The sequence below is a fragment of the Pogoniulus pusillus genome, chromosome 22 (assembly GCF_015220805.1).
Source record: "Pogoniulus pusillus isolate bPogPus1 chromosome 22, bPogPus1.pri, whole genome shotgun sequence".
Lineage (NCBI taxonomy): Eukaryota > Metazoa > Chordata > Aves > Piciformes > Lybiidae > Pogoniulus > Pogoniulus pusillus.
In genome coordinates, this window is record NC_087285.1 from 13,006,050 (window position 1) to 13,028,421 (window position 22,372).

The 22,372-nt window shown below is 45.5% G+C and overlaps 1 protein-coding gene across 10 annotated transcripts in view; it reads right to left on the reverse strand.

Moving 5' to 3' along the window:
• Window positions 1–22,372, reverse strand: part of HTR4 (5-hydroxytryptamine receptor 4) — a 120,557-nt gene that overhangs the window by 85,460 nt on the left and 12,725 nt on the right. For 9 of the 10 annotated variants that reach the window (XR_010306413.1, XR_010306412.1, XR_010306414.1 and 6 more), the window contains exons 1-2: window positions 10,499–10,694; window positions 405–486 (exon numbers count right to left, since the gene is read on the reverse strand). Coding sequence is in view for 7 of the 10 variants with exons in the window: in XM_064161786.1 (XP_064017856.1) it covers window positions 405–430 (26 nt within the window). In the remaining 3 variants the exon portion in view is untranslated. Of the gene's footprint in view, window positions 1–404; window positions 487–10,498; window positions 10,695–22,372 lie in introns of those variants that run through there. The other variant, XM_064161785.1, reaches the window with a different exon arrangement.

A 22,372-nucleotide genomic window follows, 5' to 3' on the forward strand; every position in this document is an offset into this window, starting at 1 on the left:
TGATTGGAGATGTTCCTTTTTTTTTTGCTTGCCCCAGGATAAGGTAGCAGAGATGAGGCTGTAAGGTTTCAGACCATCACACCAAGAAAAATGAACTAGGATCAGACTTCTGAAGGAACAGACAGGCTTGTGCCTGGTCTTTGATGGGGTTTTATCCATCCTACTACAAGGAAATCCTTGTCTTGGCTGTTCCATAGCAGATATTTATACAAGTACAGGGTGACATCACCACATCAGAGAAGCTCCAGGAAACCCCAGACCAGGCACTGCTGCATGAGCAGGGACCTTTACCTACAGGCAAACAGAAAATACCATCCTGCAGCTTTGCAAGCACACAGTATGGCCCTTGCAGTGTAACAGCTGGATGAGACACGGTATAGGAGGAGCTGTGCAGTTCATCCTACCTCACATTAACATCAAGTTCTTCCATCACAGGCAATAGGCATAGGGAGCTGGGAGTTCAGTGTCCATAGAAGAGAGCATGTCCTGCAGTGGAAAGAGTTGGAAAGGATGGTTATACATCAAAAGGTGGGTGCACCTTCACCCCGCTGCATCTTGCCCCTCTGGCCTGGCTCTTCTTGAAAGCAGAAGCTAGGTAGACATGTCACAGTGGAGTCCTGCCACAGCTCACAGCTGTCAAAACACAATTTTCATAAAATCACAGAATCAACTAGGTTGGAAGAGACCTCCAAGATCATCAGTCCAACCTAGCACCCAGCCCTAGCCAGTCAACCAGACCATGGCACTAAGTGCCTCATCCAGGCTTTTCTTCAACACCTCCAGGGACAGCAACTCCACCACCTCCCTGGGCAGCCCATTCCAATGCCAATCACTCTCTCTGGCAAGAACTTCCTCCTAACATCCAGCCTAGACCTCCCCTGGCACAACTTGAGACTGTGTCCCCTTCTTCTGTTGCTGGTTGTCTGGGAGAAGAGACCAACCCCACCTGGCTACAGCCTCCCTTCAGGTAGTTGCAGACAGCAACGAGCTCTGCCCTGAGCCTCCTCTGCTGCAGGCTGCACACCCCCAGCTCCCTCAGCCTCTCCTCACAGGGCTGTGCTCCAGGCCCTTCACCAGCTTCATTGCCCTCCTGTGAACACCTTCCAGTACCTCAGCATCTCTCTTGAATTGAGGAGCCCAGAACTGTACTCAAGGTTATCCTTCTGTTACCTGCCCTGATAAATTTGTATCTCACAACACTAAGGTGCAAGTACAGCGATATGAAATCAAGCTGAAGCGATAGCCAACCTTTGTGGCTGTGTACACACCACCCATCCATGCATAACCTAGAGCTAACAGAGCTTCATGGTCCCAGGGGAACACCATCTCTACTGAAAACAACCCCAAAATTCCCCTTTTCATAGAATCATAGAATCAACCAGTTGGAAGAGACCTCCAAGATCATCCAGTCCAACCTAGCACCCAGCCCTATCCAGTCAACTAGACCATGGCACTAAGTGCCTCAGCCAGGCTTTTCTTGAACACCCCCAGGGACGGTGCCTCCACCACCTCCCTGGGCAGCCCATTCCAATGGGAAATCACTCTCTCTGTGAAGAACTTCTTCCTAACATCCAGCCTATACCTACCCTGGCACAACTTGAGACTGTGTCCCCTTGTTCTATTGCTGGTTGCCTGGGAGAAGAGGCTTCCATGTCTTTGCCTGGAAGCTAAGGTCAAAAGCTAGGCTTGTGTTCCAAATTACATATGACAGCATGAACACATGTAAGCTGCACTGGACCTAAGACTTTTCATGGTAACTTACAGACTTTCAAAGCTACAAGAAGTATTTTAAACACAGCCAACTGGATAAGTCTTGTGAAAGCTGGCAGAGAAAACACAAGCAAGAATACTTGGAAAATTAGCTTCTGCTTTTACACAAAATTAAAACATTGACTTGCCACTAAATTAAAACAGGTTTCCAGTGACACTATATCATGCAGCCTTATGAATACGTAATGGCAGTACTGTAATTACAAAGGACCAAATGATTTGCAGCTCGAGTTAAAATAAATGTACTTACTCCTAAGTAACACTGAGATATAAATATTAATGGGATTGCTAATTCAATCAAAACTCCATCATGACACCAAAGAAATTAATGCACCCCCTTAACAGAGAGTTTGTGAATTTACTGCTGTCAAACCAGTCGAGAAAACAGGATAAGTTTCTGAGCGCTTCCACCTGTTGATTGCCCCTCGTGTTGTGTCTCTGAAGAGCCAAGGATAAGGTCACTACCATGGCAGTATCAATGACAACTCAATTGCAAATAATGCCACTGTGGTTATTTGGCTCTAAAGAAAAGCCTGTAAGAACACTGACTCAGCCTTCCTAGATCTGACGCCAGGCTTGTACTGCAAATGAACACCCACTCGCCAGCCCTGGTGCAGAACCAGCACTCCAGCAGCTACAGGCTAGACAGTTTTGCAAACAATACTTAAGGCAAAAAGGTGGCAGGCCTTTCTTTTGCCATTACAGTATTTATAGAAACATTTTTAAGCCTCCTTTAGAGCAGTGGCTTGGCCAAGCTCTAAATGGGCTTTTGCCTCTCTAATTTTTTTCCTACAAGACCTAGCAACATTCTTGAGCTCTTCCTCCAACTTTAATTTGGTGGGAGAAATATCTCTGATGTGCTTCTGATCTGGAGTTCTTCCATAGAGCAAAATGCATGACAAGCTGCTGGGATGTCAAAGATGCAGGATGAATATCCTGGAAGATGGTCTTGGGGATGTAAAAAGGCAACTGATCAGGTCTATGAATATCCTGGAAGATGGTCTTGGGGATGTAAAAAGGCAACTGATCACATCTATGAATATCCTGGAAGATGGTCTTGGGGATGTAAAAAGGCAACTGATCAGGTCTATGAATATCCTGGAAGATGGTCTTGGGGATGTAAAAAGACAACTGATCACATCTATGAATATCCTGGAAGATGGTCTTGGGGATGTAAAAAGACAACTGATCATGTCTATGAATATCCTGGAAGATGGTCTTGGGGATGTAAAAAGACAACTGATCATGTCTATGAATATCCTGGAAGATGGTCCTGGGGATGTAAAAAGGCAACTGATCACATCTATGAATATCCTGGAAGATGGTCCTGGGGATGTAAAAAGGCAACTGATCACATCTATGAATATCCTGGAAGATGGTCCTGGGGATGTAAAAAGGCAACTGATCACATCTGTGAATATCCTGGAAGATGGTCCTGGGGATGTAAAAAGGCAACTGATCACATCTATGAATATCCTGGAAGATGGTCTTGGGGATGTAAAAAGGCAACTGATCACATCTATGAATATCCTGGAAGATGGTCCTGGGGATGTAAAAAGGCAACTGATCACATCTATGAATATCCTGGAAGATGGTCCTGGGGATGTAAAAAGGCAACTGATCATGTCTGAGCTCAAATGGACAAGAAGAAACCTAATTAGTTCATCTCCAAAGTTTAAGTAACCATCTACTTCAAAACATTTGTCTGGCGCGTAGGTGAAATTAAGCTCAGTTGATTGAACCACAGACACAGTAGAAGAGATCTCACATGGTGCTTTGTTTCATGGAGGACAGTTTCCCTGTCCTGTAATTTCAGAAAGGATAAATATGAGCCCAAGAGAACAGTCTATAAACTGCAGTCAAAACGTGAGACCCTGACCCACCTCCTCTGCCTGCCAGCACTGTTTGTAGGCACTGGTTAACTACTGGTTTACAGCATCCTTCAGAAGCAAGTTGTCAGCTTGGTTTGCCATGGAGGCACAAAGAGGGTGACTGAACCCCACCAAGAGTTTTCAGAGCAGGGCAGAAGCAGCTCCTGGACATAAGATATAAATATTAAACTGCACAGACATACCATGAGGAAAATCTGGTCAAATTTTGTTGACACCAGTTCAGGGGAAATTGCTCCTTTGCTGCACAGGAGAGAGGCTTTAGTACTTACTGCTACAGTGGGAGGTTATCAAACTGCTTTGCTGCAGCTCACGTCTGTTGCTGCTCTGAGGTACAAGGGAAATATGGTGTGGGGGAGAAATCTTCCTTCCCATTTGCTCTCCCCATGACACCAGTGGTTAGGCTTGCAGTCATTGGAGTCCCAGCAAAAAATGACATCAATGCCATGTAATGAAAAGAAAAAGAAATCTCCCCACAAGTTATTCTGTTATATCTGACTGATAGTGAAGGCCTGGTCCTATTCTTTACCATTTAAGTGATTACTCACACTCAGTCAGAAAGCTGTTCTCTGCTGCAGAAAGATAGCATTGACCTCCTATCTCAATCCACAGATATGCACATAAAATGGGCTGGCTTCCTCAGCACAGAAGGGCTTTCTGCTGTTGTGTGTGACAGTGATTGCAGACACACAGAGCCATGCACATCACCACAGCCAGCTATGTCCTCCTAAGCATCCAGCATCACACAGCTCACAAGCAGTCCCTGCTCTACAGCATAGGGATGAGGGCAATAGTCCTGCAAACCCATGGTCTGCCTCTCCTGGGCTCCAGAGCCTTTCCATGCCAGGCTTGAGAGCAGCCCCACACACAAGTGGGACTCCAGGTCTGGTGCCTCATACAAATCATTCCTGGCTTCTAGCACAGGCTCCTGCTCACAAATGGGTCTGCTCTGCTGGCTAGGTTGAAGAGTCAGACTGAGCCTCTGCACTACAAATACATTTCAAAATGAGACTTCTTATGTGTTCTCTTCAGCTTTGGTACCAGGAATTGCAATGAAAAGCTCATGACCTATGGACTTTGGCTACCACAAGGGACTAAATACAGGCAGTGAAGTTAAATGGTTTTGCTCTTTTAGGTGTCAGCACAAAATTCATTTTGACAGCTCCTGCAACATGGCAGTAAAACTTCTCAGTGATTCTACATGTGAAAGTTCTAGTCTAGGCTCATCTGATTAGCTTTATTTTTCTGCAAAATGCTGCAATTTTCATGCTCACTGAAGTTGCACAATACCTGTACCATCAGGGAAACCTCTATGATAGCTGAAACTTTCTGTATTAGAATAAAAGTAAAGAACAATAACCAAAAAAAAAAACCCCAAACATCCACAAGTGAAAATATAAGCATAGAATTCTTAAACAAACAAAAAATAACAAGAGAAGCCAAGAAACAAACAAGAGGAATACAAACAAGAAAAGGCCTTCACAAAGAAACGTTCACCCAGAGAAAACTGAAGTCAGTACTCTTGGCAGAATTTTCTCTTCAGCACAGCACAACTATTTTTTTTAATGGAAAAAAAGACATACAGACACAGCATCTCCAGCAGGCTTGAGAAGAAAGCTCCAGAGACTTCCCTTGGGAGGCAAGAGTACCTTGCTTCATTTTCTTCTCCACTAATCACTGCCACCAAGAGCAAGACAGAGATACTGGGTGTATGATTAGTGCTAGTCATCACCACACAGGAGGCTGGCTCTGGCCTGGGAAAGGCAATCCAGTAATGAACCTTGACAAGGCTTCACTGATGGCATTCAGGGAAAACAGAAACCAGCCACCTGTCAACCATCAGCTGCATACTTGTGCCTCACTGACACAGCTGACACCACCGAGTCATTTTAGCTTCTGCCCTTTCTCCTCCTTATTTCCATAGTGGTGGGAGGTAGGAAAGGGAAAACCCAACAAGGAGATGGATAAACTGACATGTCTTTCCTAATGACTCTTACAGGAGCTTTATTCAATGGCTTTAAGCATTAAACAAAAGACTGTGAGGAGTTAGCTGGCAGCCAAGAGCTAATCCTGCCTTTAAAATGACAAAAATCTCACCTGCTCTACATTGCAGCCTTGATCTGCCCAGTAGAGATGAATGTCCCACCAAATGACAATAGCCACACAAGTCTTGCAAGATATCTTCTTTGCTGAGATACTGACACTTTCTTCATCCAATTTATTTCCATCCCACTCAAGCCCTATCTAGTTCAACTTCTGTCACTGCTGAAGTGATGACAACAGAAGAGTTGAGTCACTCTGAAAAACTTACACCCCCATTTCCTGCAGTGCTGAATTGTGCTGTGTCATCACCTCTGACACCTTAAATGAAGCTGCATCTAGGGTGGACCAAAGAGCCTGAAAAACCCATTTCACTTTACCTACAGATGAATATTGTACTGTTCCTTCTGCTCTGCTGCAGCAAAGGGAAGAAGGATGTTTTAAAAAGCATGAAAAATCAGTCTCTGAGTGTTTCAGGCTCTCTGTGAAGAACAGGACTTATCACTGCAGTTCTCCAACTTCCAATTTCTCTTTATAAATGTAAAGTAAAACCTGCCTTTGCCAGCTATGTCCTCTTAGGGCCCAGTGTGTTGTGGGGTGACTGTGATTCAGCCTCTAACTTCAGCGTAGCTGTGCTGCAGACACTTGTCACTAGAGCAGCACAGAACAGTGGGCTAGCAAAAAAAAGAAGCTGTTGCAAATATTTGGAAAGCCTTTCCATAGAAATTGCTGCCCTCCACATCTCAGGGTATAAGTTCTAGGAAGAACTTATCTTTCTTCCAGTATTTGTGATTCCTGACTCAGGCCAGATGAATCACTAGCATAAATATAGACTACTACTACTACTGAATCTGTGATTTCGAGTGGCTCCTTACTTTCAGCAGAGAGCATCTGCCAAATTAAAGCTGTGACTGAATTAAAGAAAAGCAAAGCTGTTGCTGGATTCCCACCACACTTCACATTTGGGGTTGTGATTGTTAATGTAGCTCCACTGACGTCATTATTAGAGAAAGAGAAGCTGTTAGCAGAGGCTAGCTGGACAAAATCTTCCCACTGATGCTGCACAATGACAGTCACCACAATCCAAAGATAATTTCTTGCTCATCACTGCAGAGCAGTTCAAAACCCTCCATGTCTTACAAGAGAACATCCTGCCCATGACACTTGAGGAGTAGGGAATACCAAAGTGATCCAGATTGCTCCAAGATAAAGTAGTTCCATTTCTACCACCCACTTCTGCTAAAGGCACTGCCCTCTCCCAAAGCACTTCTTGCCTTCTCTGTCTCTGCTGTCTCTTCTCCCCATGAAGGACAAAGCTGATCAGAAATCCCTCAGCTGTCAGCCAAGACCAATTGCTGGACTGATTTTAATCAAGTGGCATTCCAGCAGGTTGACATGCAGCACTTTGCTCAGAGACAGGGCACATCCCCTGGAACAGAAAAGGGAATCTGGCTTCAAAGCGAAAGAGAGACACAAGAAATGTCTTCTCATTGAAGGCTTATTTTTCAAACCAGCTCTCTAAACTCACAGAAGGAGCCTCTGCCTTGACAACTCAAACCACGGATGCAGTTTTAGAGGCTCATGTTCCCAAGGGATGCAAAGCTGCATGCGGCACATGGGCCACGGCAGAAGCCAGCACCTTACGCTCACTTCTTTGTGGACAAGTGGGCTTCTCTGTGTCAGTCTGGCCTTCAGGGTTTCTCTTTCAAACTTACACCAAGGTATTCTGCACTTTCAAAGACCAAAGTTTAAATTCCACATCTGAACACTAAGAAACTACTAACAGACAGCACAGTATAAGGGCTGTTCCCTTGGAAAGGGCAAGTGGAAGCAGTTCTGCCTACCTCTTCTCTTGGACCAAATATTTATGTGGTAAAACTTCTATGGACTGCTTGAGGGAGGCTTTATTCCAATACAAATCCATTTGTATGACATCCTTGTCTATGCCATGCTATGTTTGTGTAAGAGCTATGAGGAGAGAAAGCAGCTGTAAAACCTTATTTACTCTGACAGTAGCAATATGAAACTTCACAACTGGCTGATCTCACCTTTAGCTACCGCCAACAGTTGGCAACCAAAACACTCCAAGTCTTTGACTGCAGTATCAAATCCTCAGCACAGGATGCCAAGAGAAACATCCAGCATGAGACTATGGCTTTCTTACAGAGACCAAGATACAGCAAGGGAGACCAATCGACAGCTGAAGACAACCAGCGTGGCCAAGTTCAGCAAGTGAATCAGAACTGTGGGTGGAGACACAGATAGACATGAGATTCCCATGAGTGTCATGAAGGAGTTTGTGTTTAAGGACAAGTCACAATGTTAGTGCTCCTCATCACCATAAAGAGCTAGAAGCCATGTGTGCTTGATGGAGATGTATACAGGGCTTCTGGGTTTCCTTCTCACTCTCATGTCATAAAACTTCCCCCTAATTTACTGTAAATTTTCCCTCCCTAGAAAAATACACATCCAGGTACTGCTGTTCTCACACCAGCACAGACCCAGGATGTGGAAGCCAGTGCCCCAGAAAGGCACCAGCTGTGCTTTCTGTGCCTGCAGTTAAATACTTACTTTGTTTATACACCAGAGAACTGCACACTATAAATGCCAGGAAATATGGAAATCCTTCATCTCTGACACGGTGTGATGTTAACGAAGGTAACTCAGGGCTTGCTGGATGAGCTGCAGGAAGCCCAGCACCATCACCAACTCATTTCTGCCTCTACAGATGGCTGCACACACACACGGTGACCTGATGCTTGCTGCAGTTGAGAGCAGCTTCACATTTTAGCCCAGGTCCTTGCTGTTACCAATTCTCTAACAAATGCTTATCCAGTACAGTGCTTTCCTACTGCAAACACACTTTGGAGACAAGTGCTGGCGGTTTCACGGCGCGGGTTAGCTCACAGCCCGACAAAGAACATCGCAGGCAGCGATGGGCAGCGACCGCGGCGCTCAATGGCACTCCCCTAGCTTACAGCAGCCTAAGGCTCAGCCACCCTGCTCCAAGGCAAACAGACAATGATCCATGGAAAACACACATTACCATGGGCATTCATCACATCAGAGATACACTGCTGTGATGTTCTGAGCTCTGCGATGAGCACACACCAGCAGTTGCCACCTCGAGACAGCCAAAGGAAAGAGCAGTGAACTGAACTACATCCCTCCTGCCACCAACTACTGAAATGTCACAGAGGAAGCCTCAAGTCACTCCTAGCTGCTGTGTTTCAACACACAGCACTCTTCTGTGCTCTGGCAGCTGCGCAGACCAGACTTTTTCACCTGCTTTTGGTCCTTGTTTCCTGACCTGCCTGCAAACCTGCTTGGGTAGCACTGAGTCACCCAGGCCAAGGAGGGGAACAATGACTCAAAGCAGGTGAGAAAGCCCTGAAAGATTCCTCACTGTGCTCTGCAGAGAGGAGCCCTCTGAGGCTGCCACTGCACATCAGGATTCATTTGTAGCACAGCAAAAGGGACTCGAGCTTAACTTGACTTTCGCACTACCTTCAACTCCTGCCCCACTGTATGGTGAACATGTTCCACTCCCCACTGAGAGGTCATGCTTGGCTCTAACTTTATCACATTGGAATAAAATTCCTCTGCTGCATTTTTATGGCTGCCATAAGATTGTTTTGTAGCCTGTGAAAGCAAGCAGGAAGCGAGCTGTTGCTTTGAAGCCCAGTGCCAAGATGAGCTGGTCGGTGTGTTTATGGTTCTGCAACCCCTGGACCTCACCAGAAACAAGAGTATTTCCTGGCCTAGGTATCTTTGTTATAATTACTCCTGTGTAATTCTAAGAAATCAGCAGGGTTGAGCTGAATTATATCTTCTGTAATTTCAGCTGTGCAAAATCTTAGGTGAAGCATTAAATATTCCCTGTTATTTCTGTCTGCCCAAACTGACTATTGATGGGGAGCACTGGGGTGCATCTGAATACCTCTGTAGCAGCACACCTCCCAGAGGCTTAGCTAGAAATTTATAACCCATGGTATAAAAGCATCTGCAGGCACAGACCTTACCCTCTCTCGCCCAAGAGTGCCAACAGACCTGCTCTAAGCACTGTTCTTGCTGCTAAAAAAAACCCAACAAACAAAACCTAGAGCTCTCTGCACATGGGGGGTTAAGACAAATAAACTAATGCAAGCATGAAGCCATCACCAAAAGACATCTCACTGAGCAAGACACCAGCCCCACAATTTAACTCACTGCATCACAATCACACTCTCTCGTCAACTTTTTGATTGCCACAGGCAGATCAGAGCCAGGAGGTTTCTGCTGCACAAGGAGGGAATGCCATGACTCCACAGGACAGCGTGGAAAATGAAGCAGGAACAAAATCCCCAGAGCTCTGAACTGCAGATACATGTAACCAACCCAACTGACTCATGCCTCTGCTGCCATATCTTCACACTCCATTAAAGGATGACAGCTTCTGGAAATAAAACTGGCTGAGTACATTCATCTCAAACTTGATCTGCCTCTGGCTCCGTTCAAAAAAATCAGTTAGTTGAGCAGCAAACTAAAATTACCACAGTCCCCAAGAGCCTGTGTGGTTCTCCAAATCTGCACAGAATATATGAAGTGCACAGCCATCATCCTTCCTGCTTGAGATGCTGCTACCACCAGGGAAAGCCAAAAGGCTAATTAATCAATTACTTTTAACAAAGACAAAGATGATGCAAGAGGCATGGTGCTAGACTACATTCCCAGCACACAGGCTCTGAGGTTACCTGCCAAGGAGTTTGTTCCAAACGTTTCATAGCAGCAACTACTTGAAGATGATTGGAGGTACTCACCTACTACAGCAGCGAAACAGTGACCTTCTCTGGTGGCGGTCAGAGGGGAAGAACTGGACTATGCAGTCTTTTCTTGAGTGAACACAGTGTACTAACAGCACAACCACTGTGAACTCAGTACCTAACTAAGCTGTGCTGGTAGAATGAGCCAGATCTGATCCTGGCTCATTCAGAGAGCAGAGTAACCAGAAGCCAGCACTGCTAGAGCAAAGGGGCTCAAACAAGAGCCTGTGTTTCAGCTGCAGGCTTTACCAGGTCATCAGCCCAGCTGGAAGCAATAAGTGATCTCATCACAGAGCAGATATTTGTAAGTCAGGATCGGCCCTCCTGGGGCTGGGAGATGTACTGGCAGGAATTGAGTAAAATTTGAGTCTGGTGTTCCTGTTTAGGAAGGTGTCCTTCCTTACCAAAGTATGCTAAGCCCAGTGCCTTCCAACGTGCTGCAGATGTTTTCCACTTCTTCTAAAGTAAACTGTTGAATCCATCTCAGATCATTAAAAGTGAATAAAGTAAAATAAACTTGGAGCTATGAGACCTTGAGGGTTGACTCTGAAGGTCATTTTTTTTTGGTGGGCTAAAGCCGTGAGCCTTATGGCACTCCTGATGAGCAAAGGGGGAAAGGAAAAATGAGCTCATAGGGCAAGTTGCTTTCAAATGGTTATTTCAAAAACAAGAATGACAGGGCATGCTTTAGGGGGGCTGTGAGTTCTCATCAGCCAGACTCTCCAGGTGAAACAAGCTGTCCAGACACTAATTGTGTCTGGCACCAGACACCTGGCAGCTATGAGATGTCATGTGGCTCTGTTTCAATGGTTTTGCAGAGAAAGTTATTTCTACCAGCACACATACTTAGAACAAGTGCATTTTTCAAATTCTCCTCACTTCAGGCTGGTTTCTGTCTGGCTCTCTGAGAGCTACCAACCCTCTGTCATTGCTTCCCTCAAGGGGGAAACGTAGTAATAGTGTGAAGCAGGCTTCCCAATCCCTGCTTACTTCAGCTGTGCAGTGAACCAGCAGATCTCCAAAGAACTGAAAAGCTAACAGTACCAAGTGCAGAAGGCTTCCCCCCTCGTGTCTGAGGTATGATACTGGGGGTATTCTTGGCTGTACATTGCACCGAGAATAAGATGTGCTGCTTCTTCAGCATACAGTTACCCTGGTCCAAGCATCACCTTGTGGGTCATTTCCTTATCCTGATGTATCACATGGAAGAAAGGATGAGCACGACTGCACTTGGCCAAGGGCTCTGCATGGGACATTGTGGTGTCAGACTCAGAGGAAAAGTTTACTGGATCAAGAAATGGTGATCACAGAAGCTCTTTGTTTCTGAGAAGCAAACAGAAAAGGAAAAAAAATAAAGAAACAAACAAACCAAACCCAAAAACCAAACCAGAAAAAGCAGGAATATATGAAGAGGGAGAGATGTGCATTAAAGACTTCAGACAATATCTAATGTTTTTAACACAGCCAAAAACAGAAGGAAGGATGTAAACTGAAGAGAGTAATAACCACCAGGTCGAAGACCTGCAGCACACAGAAGCCACCATGCAAACAGCCCAGGTCAGGTGTCACAGCTCTATAGTACTTTCAAAGCAACACCTGGAATGAGAAGAAAGGGGGAGCTGGTAGCTGTGAACACATGGTAAAAGCGTGGGGATGGTCAGAAAGCAGTAACAGCTGTGCACAAATCTGTAGGCTGTGGAAGAGGCTGGGTTTGAGCACACTGAGAAGAAAAGAAATATCAAAAGTTAAGGTTGATGAGCTGGAAAATGGAGTTGTTGACCATGAGTCAGGAAAAGCAGACATTGCTAATAATACCTCTGTTCTATTTTGGGGAGCCATGTTACGTGGTGATGAATTTTGCCATTCTCACAGATATTAAACGGAATGCTCAGCAGCAGCTACTACTGCCAGACACTTCAAAATCAGCCAGTCCAGATAATGGCATCTTTTAAAAGAAAAGACTTTTTAAAGAGCTGGGTAAGGAACTTTACACGTGGTTGATCTTGATTTCCAGTCAACTTGGACAATCAGAATGAACAAAAAAAAAAGGTACCAATATTTTGAATGAATAAAGTGGATAATCTAGGTAATTATAAGCCTATCAATCCAGATTGCTCTCAAGCACAATAATAAAATGGCTCATAAAGAATACAATTCAGCAAGAATTAAACATGGGAAATAGAGTTTGGCAAACCAGTGTGGATTAGAGGAGAGTAGATCTGTCATGTCACGGTGTCAGTGACAAGCAACAACAATATTGCCACAGTAAGTTGCTGGGTTCTCTGTTTTCTGAAAAGCAGTGATTTGGTATTGCCTGAAGTGTTGACAAAGCAGCAAGGACAACACTGTACAGGACTCCTGAGCAGAGTTAAACCCAGTACAGCAAGAGGTCCCAAATATTCATGCAAACATGGAAATGCTGCCTATCAGTTCCTAAGTCTTCTGCTACTCCATTTTTTTCACTCACATCAAGGAAATATCTCTTTAAATCGTTGCTTAAGAGTTTGGTGGTGACACAGATCAAGCAGGACTGATAAATTTAACAGGCAGCACACAGAACAATCTGGATTGCATGGATAGGTTTTGCAAGAAAGCAGCGTGCTTCTGAGTACAGGCAAGGTGAGGCAATTTATTTGGAAGCCAAAATAAAGGCAGTATAGACAGGATAGGGAAGATGTGGCCTTGGAAAGATGATTCTGGAAAAGAAATAAAGCCCTTACTCATTGTCAGCTCAGTGTAAGTGCTACTGCTACTTGTCTTGGCTAACATCATTCTCAGGAGGGTTTTGAAAAGAGAAAGCAGGTATGGGGCTGCTATAGGTACCTTGCTCCATGCTGATGTTGACATACAAGAAAGATTTTGGATAGCTGGACACACCTAAGAGAAAAGCCATGAGCCTTATGACAGAACTCAAAGAGATGTTTTTACCACAGCATGTTCCTGGAGATTAAGCTGTTTAGCAGAGGCTGAAGGACTTAAGTATGTCCTGCAAGTAGGTGCTCAGGAAACAGGACACTGCTGATAGGACAGTCTCGGTGGCAGAAAGTGGAAACAAGGCAAATTCAGACAAGCAAGATGTCTGCATTTGACTTGTAGTGATGACAACTGCAGCAGTTAAGCAGTGCAGCATGACCAAACACACTCCTGTCAGGAGGCAAACTGCTGCAGATAACAGCAAGGCAAAATCTGTGAACAAGCTGATGAACAGAGAGCAGAATGGGAGCAGCTTCAGACATTTGGGCTAATGGAGGGGAAAGCTATGACTGAAAAGATGAGATTATAACATGAAAGCACTGCAGAAGCATCCAAGGGTGTGAAGATAGAGTGGTGTATCCAGAGTGATGTGTGGCATTCACCTAGTAGCTATTTGCCAGCTCTAGCCACCGATTTCAGTCCTTCACTCTTTGAACACCTTCAGTGGAAGAAGATTCAGCAATAGCCTGTGAATGCAGTTAACTGATTGATTTTCTTTCCTTTCACATATGAGGTGCTAGAATCTCACTGGCTGTCTCACCAAGAGAAACTTCTGATGTTCAGACAATAGAGCTATTGAAACTTGATTCTTAAAATAGCAAGAAGGAGGAAAACAAGAAGAATAAATTATTAAAAAAAAAAAAAGAGATAGAGAAGGAAAATGAGATATGGAAAATACAGACCTGTGGCTGAGCAGCAGAACTTGCCTTTCCCCCCTTCTGTAACGGGAGAAAGAATTACTCCATTGTACTCCCTGATTTCAAGCTCTTTCAGAGGAGGCTTAATCACTCAAGAGAGCTGCTTGGAGGTTCTGCAAAGAGAGAAGCAAGTGCCACTTCCAGAGCTATGTCTTGTTACATTAATTGCTAGGATAAAGGGAGGCAAAGAAAAAGATCTGCATGCCCTCAAACAGACCTAACTGTGCCTAGAAGCATTTGCTTCCCAAACTAATCCCCCACTTACCCCAGATACTTGATGTAAAAGGTAGGTAACTGCAACAGATTCTCTAATTATAGCATGACCTGTTGCTAATTACCTTTTGACTAACCCACTGCTGTTGTATTATTGCACTAAATGAATAATATCCACTGTCCTCTGGCAGTGCCTACAGGACTGATTTCCCATTCCCTCTCAACTCAAAGCTGTAAACAGTCCCCAGTGACACCAGCTACTCCACTCAGACTCTGGAAGTAGAGAGCCCTGCCTCACACAATAACAGTGAGTGATGGACAAGAGTGCTGAACACGTATGACAACCATCACCTTGGCCAACAAACCAAGAGCTCAGGTGAGGTGCTCATGAGCTGAAAGTATGGACTGACAGTGGCTTCATGGGATGTGCTGAGCGTCCCACACATCTCAGAGGTCTGGGAGTAAGCTATGGAGTTGTTTTTGAGGCAACACACTGCTCTCATTAAACACCAGGTATTTCATCCCACCATATGCATTTTGGAAAGACTGTTGAATAAATCCAGCTGGTGGATCCAGCTTTGCATGCTTCCCAGGCACTGTGCCTGGTGACCTCCTCAGACTGAAGGATTGCAGCCTTCCTGGACCATCTCCTGCAGAGATTGGAAGGTCCAGGTCATATTCTGCCAGGAGTCCTTAAAACTCTGGCTCCGCTTGGTCACCGCTTCTTGATGCCCTTTTCCTCCAACCCCCTCAACCACCAAAGCACTCCACCCTGTGGAGTGACAGCCACACTCCATTTCACTTTGAAATGTCCAGAAAGAAACTTCTGAAAATCATAATGAAAGCATTTTGCAATTCTCCTGTTGCTCCTAAGATTTGAAATCTCCCCTTTTTAATCCCAAGTCCAAAGAATCCCTGATTTTCCAGTAGCTATAGCCACCACTGTAGATATTCTAACAAATAAATCAGATGGTAAAAAAAAAGAGCTCACAGGAGCAGCAGATTTTTAACTGAATATTGTGCATTACTTATTATTAAACACTCAATTTGCAATGGCAAGGATTAGCAATGAAAACCTGGTTTAGTCACTAAGCTAATCCAGCTGGGCAAAGGAATCAACAGTGTGTGACTCATATGTCCCATGAAAGTCAATAAACAGGTGCAATATCAGCTACCAGAAATCAAAATGAATGCTCCACAAATTGAGTAAGAAAGAATCTGCATGTTGTCAATGCAGTTGGTCATTCACATCTCTTAGTCTAAAACTAATCTACATCTAAAATTACCCAGTATAAACACAGGTATCCATCAGATGCCCTCCACAGTTACTGAGAGTGAGATACTCCTTATTCTTGAGCTCACCTGGACTTAAGGCATGTTGCTTCTGCACTAAATTAGCTTGGAGGCTGCAACATGCTCAGACTGCAGATATATGTATGGATGGGATAGTTTGTGACACTGGAAAGGGAGTCTGGCATCAGGGCACAGGCAGCATCAATAGAGGCCTTTATTTTGAAATTCTGCAGTCTTGATGAAGAAAAAGGTTTGATCACAACCAGATAAACCAGCCTAAGAGAGACCTCAAGTTTCTCAGCTTTTGTCTCTGAAGCACATATGACATCCAAAATGAATCCATGAAGGATATGTGACAGGAGTCTGACAGAGGGAAAGAGCCTCTGCTGGCTATGGCCAGCTACTTTTTCTCAGCTTACAAGCTACCTTTTGTCAGTTTTTGGCTAATATTCCCTTACTTTCATCCAGCTGTTGAAGTTTCTTCCTTTCGTGGTCTCAATACTTAAGCCAAACCTTTGATGTATTGAATATGCATCAGTTGGCATTTAAGAGTGACCAGCTTTGAGCCACTGCAGCGACTCTGAACTGTTCCACAAGAGCACAAAAGCAAAAACTGGGAAGTTTCCCTTAAGAATGATAGAATCAACCAGGTTGGAAGAGACCTCCAAGATCATCCAGTCCAACCTAACACCCAGCCCTAGCCAATCAACTAGACCATGGCACTAAGTGCCTCAGCCAGGCTTTTCTTGAACACCTCCAGGGACGGTGCCTCCACCACCTCCCTGGGCAGCCCATTCCAATGCCAATCACTCTCTCTGGGAAGAACTTCCTCCTAACATCCAGCCTACACCTACCCCAGCACAACTTGAGACTGTGTCCCCTTGTTCTAGTGCTGGTTGCCTGGGAGAAGAGGCCAACCCCCACCTGGCTATAGCCTCCCTTCAGGTACTTGTAGACAGCAATGAGGTCAGCCCTGAGCCTCTCCCTCAGCCCTGAGCCTCTCCCTCAGCCTTTTCTCATAGGGTTTGTGTTCCAGGCCCCTCACCAGCTTTGTTGCCCTTCTCTGGACACATTCCAGCACCTCAACATCTCTCTTGAATTGAGGGGCCCAGAACTGGACACAGGACTCAAGGTGTGGCCTGAGCAGTGCTGAGTACAGGGGAAGAATAACCTCCCTTGTCCTACTGGCCACACTGTTCCTGATGCAGGCCAGGATGCCATTGGCTCTCTTGGCCACCTGGCACACTGCTGGATCATCTTCAGCCTACTATCTATCAGTACCCCTAGGTCCCTTTCCTCCTGGCTGCTTTCCACCACTCAGTCCCCAGCCTGTAGTGCTGCTTGGGGTTGTTGTGGCAAAAGTGCAGAACCCTGCACTTGGGCTTGTTAAATCTCATCCCATTGGCCTCTGCCCACCTATCCAGCCTGTCCAGGTCCCTCTGCAGGGCTCCCCTACCTTCCAAAGATGCAGAAGAAAACATCTGCAGGGTGCTCCAGCGTATACAATTTCCTCCTTGCTGTTTGCAAGCATCTCTACGGCAGTGCAGCAAGAACAGCACTGCACGGGGACAATTAACACAGCACTGCTCTGCACAGCCTATAGCTGTTTATGAAAACAAGAGCCACAAAAACCAGCTTCCAAAGTTGCTGTTCTGACTTCCTGTCACTTTGTACTCCCTTCACAGATACAGAGAGGTGGGGTAGAAGCTGCAGCCTACAGATGCAGTGTAGCTTTTTGCGACTGCCTAAAAAAACCTTCCAGTGTGGGTGTTTGCCAAAGAATCTCTTTATATTTTCTTCACTACTAGTGCAACAATCAACTTCTGCTCAGGCTTGCACAGTCCATCATAGAGTAAACAAAAAACCTACTTGTCCTAAGAAGTTGCAAAGTACTAAATTAGCCAAAAATGAATGTTCTTGTCAGGAAACAAGCTCCAGATGTGTCTGCAGGACTCCCTCCATCCCAAGCTGCAGTATTTCATGGTCCACAAGACAGCCTGGATACAGAGAAAGAAGTTTCACTGTTGTTGAAACAAACCCAGGTAATTCCTTGTGAGGAATCTCTGTCCACATTTCCTGGACATATTTCCCAGGCCTGGAAGGGAAAATTCTTGGGAACTTGGTTCACTTGTTGATTGGAAATCTGGAATCCCTGCGGGGACCTCTCTATCAAAGTTGCAACACCAGCAGAAGAGTTCCAGGGAAAGAATGGAAATGAAGTGTTTGTACAGGCACTTGCCCTGTGCACAGCCAAAAACTGCTGCTGGCAGAAGGTGACCAAGCCATCAGTTGGGCAATTCTTTCAGGAGTTGTCCTCTTCCCTCCATCACCTGCTATCCCAATGACTCTTCTCCAAAGGTATCTCCTGTTATCTGGAGATACCTCACTCCCGTGGTTCTGTGAGCTTGTTTGTGGGCAAGTACCAAGGGAGCAGAGCCCACCCTCTGAAGTGACTAGCACCAGTCATTTGACCTCCAGTCAGTGTAAACACAGAGAGCTTAACCAAGCATTATTATAAAGTGATTTTTAACAACCTGTTTCCTCATTTTGTATAACCTACACAACAGGAAAGTTACAGATCTGTCTGCAAAGAGAAGCATTGTTTATGGCATGAAAATTACACTGGTGTCAGTGCAGGAGCAGCACTGCACAGTGAGCTGCCCTGGCCATGCTCTCGACTTGCCTGGGTGCACATTTGGGTGCCCTATGTACACACTGTGACGCCCCAGCTGAGCCCAGGGCTGTCCTGGGTGCCCACTGAGATGCTCCAGCAGAGCTCAGGGCTGTGCTGGGTGCACACTGAGCTTTCCTAGGTGTGCTCTGTTTGCCCCAAGACGTATATCTGGGCATGACTTGGCACAGTAGCATCTGCTCCAGCTGCACGTCCAGCTCCCCACGTCTCCTTCACTGCCCACACAGCTGAGTGCAGGCTGCAAAGCATCACCATGACTCTTAGCTCTGGCAATGTCTCAGGCCCACATGTTTACATTCATTCATTCGCAAAGCCTTTTGAAGTGCTCAGCCAAAACTGCCCTCCCAGGTATGTTTGTGCTAGTACAGTCAGGCAGCTTTGGGACCACATACATCTCACTCCCAGCTGCCCTGGAGCCACCTTCATGCAATGGCTGGAATCTTCTTTTTGTTTTATGTGCCTGGACAAGTTATCTGAGAGGAAACTACAGTGTTTAAAGCAATAAAATAAGAATAGCTTCAAAGGTATAAACAAAAGCAATGCTCTCCCAAAGAGCTGTAGAGGCAAACCAGATACAGCTCCTCTCCAGCCTGTCCTCCCCATCCTTCCTGTCTCATAGCCAAGTTTTTCTAGCCTAAGTGGGAAGAAAGGATTACATCCTGTGTCTCCAGCACCACAAGAAGTGTAACAACAATCACAAAGATGATTGCAAACAAATCAGAGGATTACAGACAGGATCTCCTCCATACAATTAGCAAGTGAAGGAAGTTAACAGTACTGCATTCATGTGGACCACGGGAACCCCAGACATGGGGAGATTAAAGGCTGTGACCAGGACTACAAAAGCAAACTTGTAGGAGAGTTTTTTGCTACTCCAAGTCCATACAACATCTGCATTACCAACAGGTAACATCCTCTCTCATCAGTAGCACGAAACAGAACTCCAGCTTTTGGAGTGCCTTTAAGTCACCTATCAGCCCTTTCTAAGGGCTCACTAGCTGCTTCCCAGAGTCTAAGTTCAGAAGACAGTTTCACCTTGGGTTGTACCCTTCACTGTGAAGCCGGCAAGAACAGCCACACTCTCTTCCCAGCCACACAGGTGGAAACACTGCCATCAGCTTGGCTTGGTCTCTGCTAAAGAATGTGAAGCACCAAATCTTGCAGAAGGGTTGAATGAGGGTCAAGAAATCGATATCCTCTACAGAAGATCTGCCAAGTGCAGCAGGAGATGGCAGTCCTCCAACGACCATCTTCTCATTCATTTCACATCTTACTACTAGATACCAATTCAAAAACTGTCACCTCTTCCCTACAACACAAAGTCAAAAAGAGAGGAGAAAGTCATGTAGGGGTTGTTAAATGTTGATGAGACAAGTTTATCCCTTCTCACTGGGAAACAGACAAAACGACCACCTGTAAAAACAACTTCCAAGCCAAGCAAGCCTTCCTGGTCACCTAAAGCTAACAACTTGTCATTCTGGTCTTTCCTGCCTCTCTGTCTGTCATTCCAGGAGGAAACTTGTCACTTTCTCCATGTGGATCCAAGGAAAGCCCACCTTGTGTTTCTCTGGAATTTTCTCCCCCATCTCTCAGCAGCCATTTGCTTCCAGCAATCCTTTAAGATGCTTCTATACAGGTATTTATTGCCACATACTTTTCTGCTTAATTTTACCCTAAAAATCTCTTGGCCCCAGCAAGACTGCATTTTTTTTTCCAGTGGGTTCTAATTTGCCTTTTCAAGAAAGGGGAAAAAATTAAAAAGAAAAGGGAAAAAAAAATCTTAACTATAGAGCAGATCCTCCCAGCACATCAGTTAATTTTGTTGCCTTCACTAGAATTAAATAGGATTCCCATCAGCACTGGAGATCCAGCTGACAGCCCTATGGCCACAACTCCTCTAAAAACTTCTTACAAGTTAATTGTGGCTCACAGGTCTTGGAGTGCTTCTATCAATTCATTGATTGACATCAAAACTGTGGGTGTTATGAATATTATGTTTACATGAACACAAAGCACTACATATCCACTTTGACACTGATATTTATCATTTGCCATTTTCTAGGTTCCCAGGTTGGCTTGTGCTTGTTCTCTGTGCTCAGCAGCAAGGATAGGGTAAAGACTAGAGAATCCAGGAACCCTAACAAGCCATATGCTCAAGAGCCTGACAGTAACTAAGCAGGGTACTTCAAACTTCTTTTTTTTGGTGTGTGTTTTCCAGAATATAAATAAATATTATAACAGTAAAGCCAACCAGAGCCTGGGCTGCATCAGTAGAAGTGTGGTCAGCAGGGCGAGAGAGGTGATTCTCCCCCTCTACTCTGCTCTGGTGAGACCCCACCTGCAGTACTGCATTCAGTTCTGGAGCTCCTATTACAAGAGGGATGTGGAGATGCTGGAGTGTGTCTAGAGAAGGGCCACAAGGATGCTCAGAGGGCTGCAGCAGCTCTGCTATGAGGACAGACTGAAGGAGTTGGGGCTGTTCAGTCTGAAGAAGAGGAGGCTCCCAGGTGACCTCATTGTGGTCTTTCAGTATCTGAAGGGGGCCTACAAAAAAGCTGGGGAGGGACTTTTTAGGCCATGAGGGAGTGACAGGACTAGGGGGAACGGAGCAAGGCTGGAGGTGAGGAGATTCAGACTGGATGTGAGAAGGAAGTTGTTGAGCATGAAGTGGTGAGACCTTGGAATGGGTTGCCCGGGGAGATGGTTGAGGCCCCATGCCTGGAGGTGTTTAAGGCCAGGCTGGCTGGATGATGCTCTGGCCAGCCTGAGGGTAGAGTGTCCCTGCCCATGGGAGGGGGATCGGACTCGATCTCCTTGGGTCCCTTCCAATCCCTAATATCCTATGATCCTGTGATCCAGGTAAGCTAGACAGGATGTATAAAGACTGCTCTTTTCCAAATTATTTTTTCAGATGCATAATCAGTTCACACTAATCCAGGAATCTTCCAGATTTTTGGAAGATGCTCATGAGTAACATCCCCCTTAAATTACAGCAAACTGAATCAGATGCTTCTGTTTATTGTATTAACAAAATTGTTCTTCAGTGACTTTCAGGAGAAGGAAAAGACGGGAATGCATTAGGGCCATCTCTCCAGGCAGCCTTTATCCCTTTGCCCTGGTACAGAGACCACTGCCTGCCCTGCCCAACTGCCTCATGGCACAGCAAACTGCACCTCCTGCCACTGCGCCGCACAATGGAGCTGTCTTTAAACAACCACATCACTCTCAACGAGATCAGGAAGCTCCTACAGACACAATGCAATTTAAAAGAACTGTGATAAAAGGCAAATAGTAATAAAAAAGACTGAAGAGCATATGGTCTACAGCAGAGGCTTTGGACAGGGAAGGTCACACTGGCTGCAGGTTGCCATTAAAGTTACATGTGGATTTATAACTGATTAGATCTCCTCACACCTTCCCGCGCACACGACTGCACTCAGGTATTTTCTAACGCCCCTCCTGATGCAGAAAAGCAGTTTTGTAGGGTAAAACTTACTCTAATGGGTCAGCAACCACAGCACTTGCAGTGCACCTGGGTACAGGCTGGGGTTTTGCATGTGACAGTCACAGACTAGAAGGGTTTTAGTTAGCACTGAGTGCTAACAGCAGTCCCAGAGTTTTTCCCCCAGCAGCCCTTGGGAAGCCCTCGGTGCCAGCATGCAGCTTGCTTTGGTGCAGCTCTGTGCATGCTGCAATCCTGCTCCTCCTCCTGCTCCAGCTGAGGAATGAAGGTGGTGGGAGAGGAAGGATGTCAGTCTGAAAGATGGGAAGAGGAGAACCTTCTGAGCCTGTCAGCTGCCCAGAGCTGGATTAAAGCTTTCCAGCAACACAGACATCTTCCTCGCCATCCTCTCCCTGTTTTCTGAAAGCAGAGCAAGGTGTTCCTTCAGGTGTAATCCCAAGACTTCACAGACCTGTGAACTGTTTGACTGTGCAGAGCATCAACAGGAAACGTCAGTGAGGCCTGTGAGATCTCTTTTCTGTGAGGCCAGGTTTTGCTGT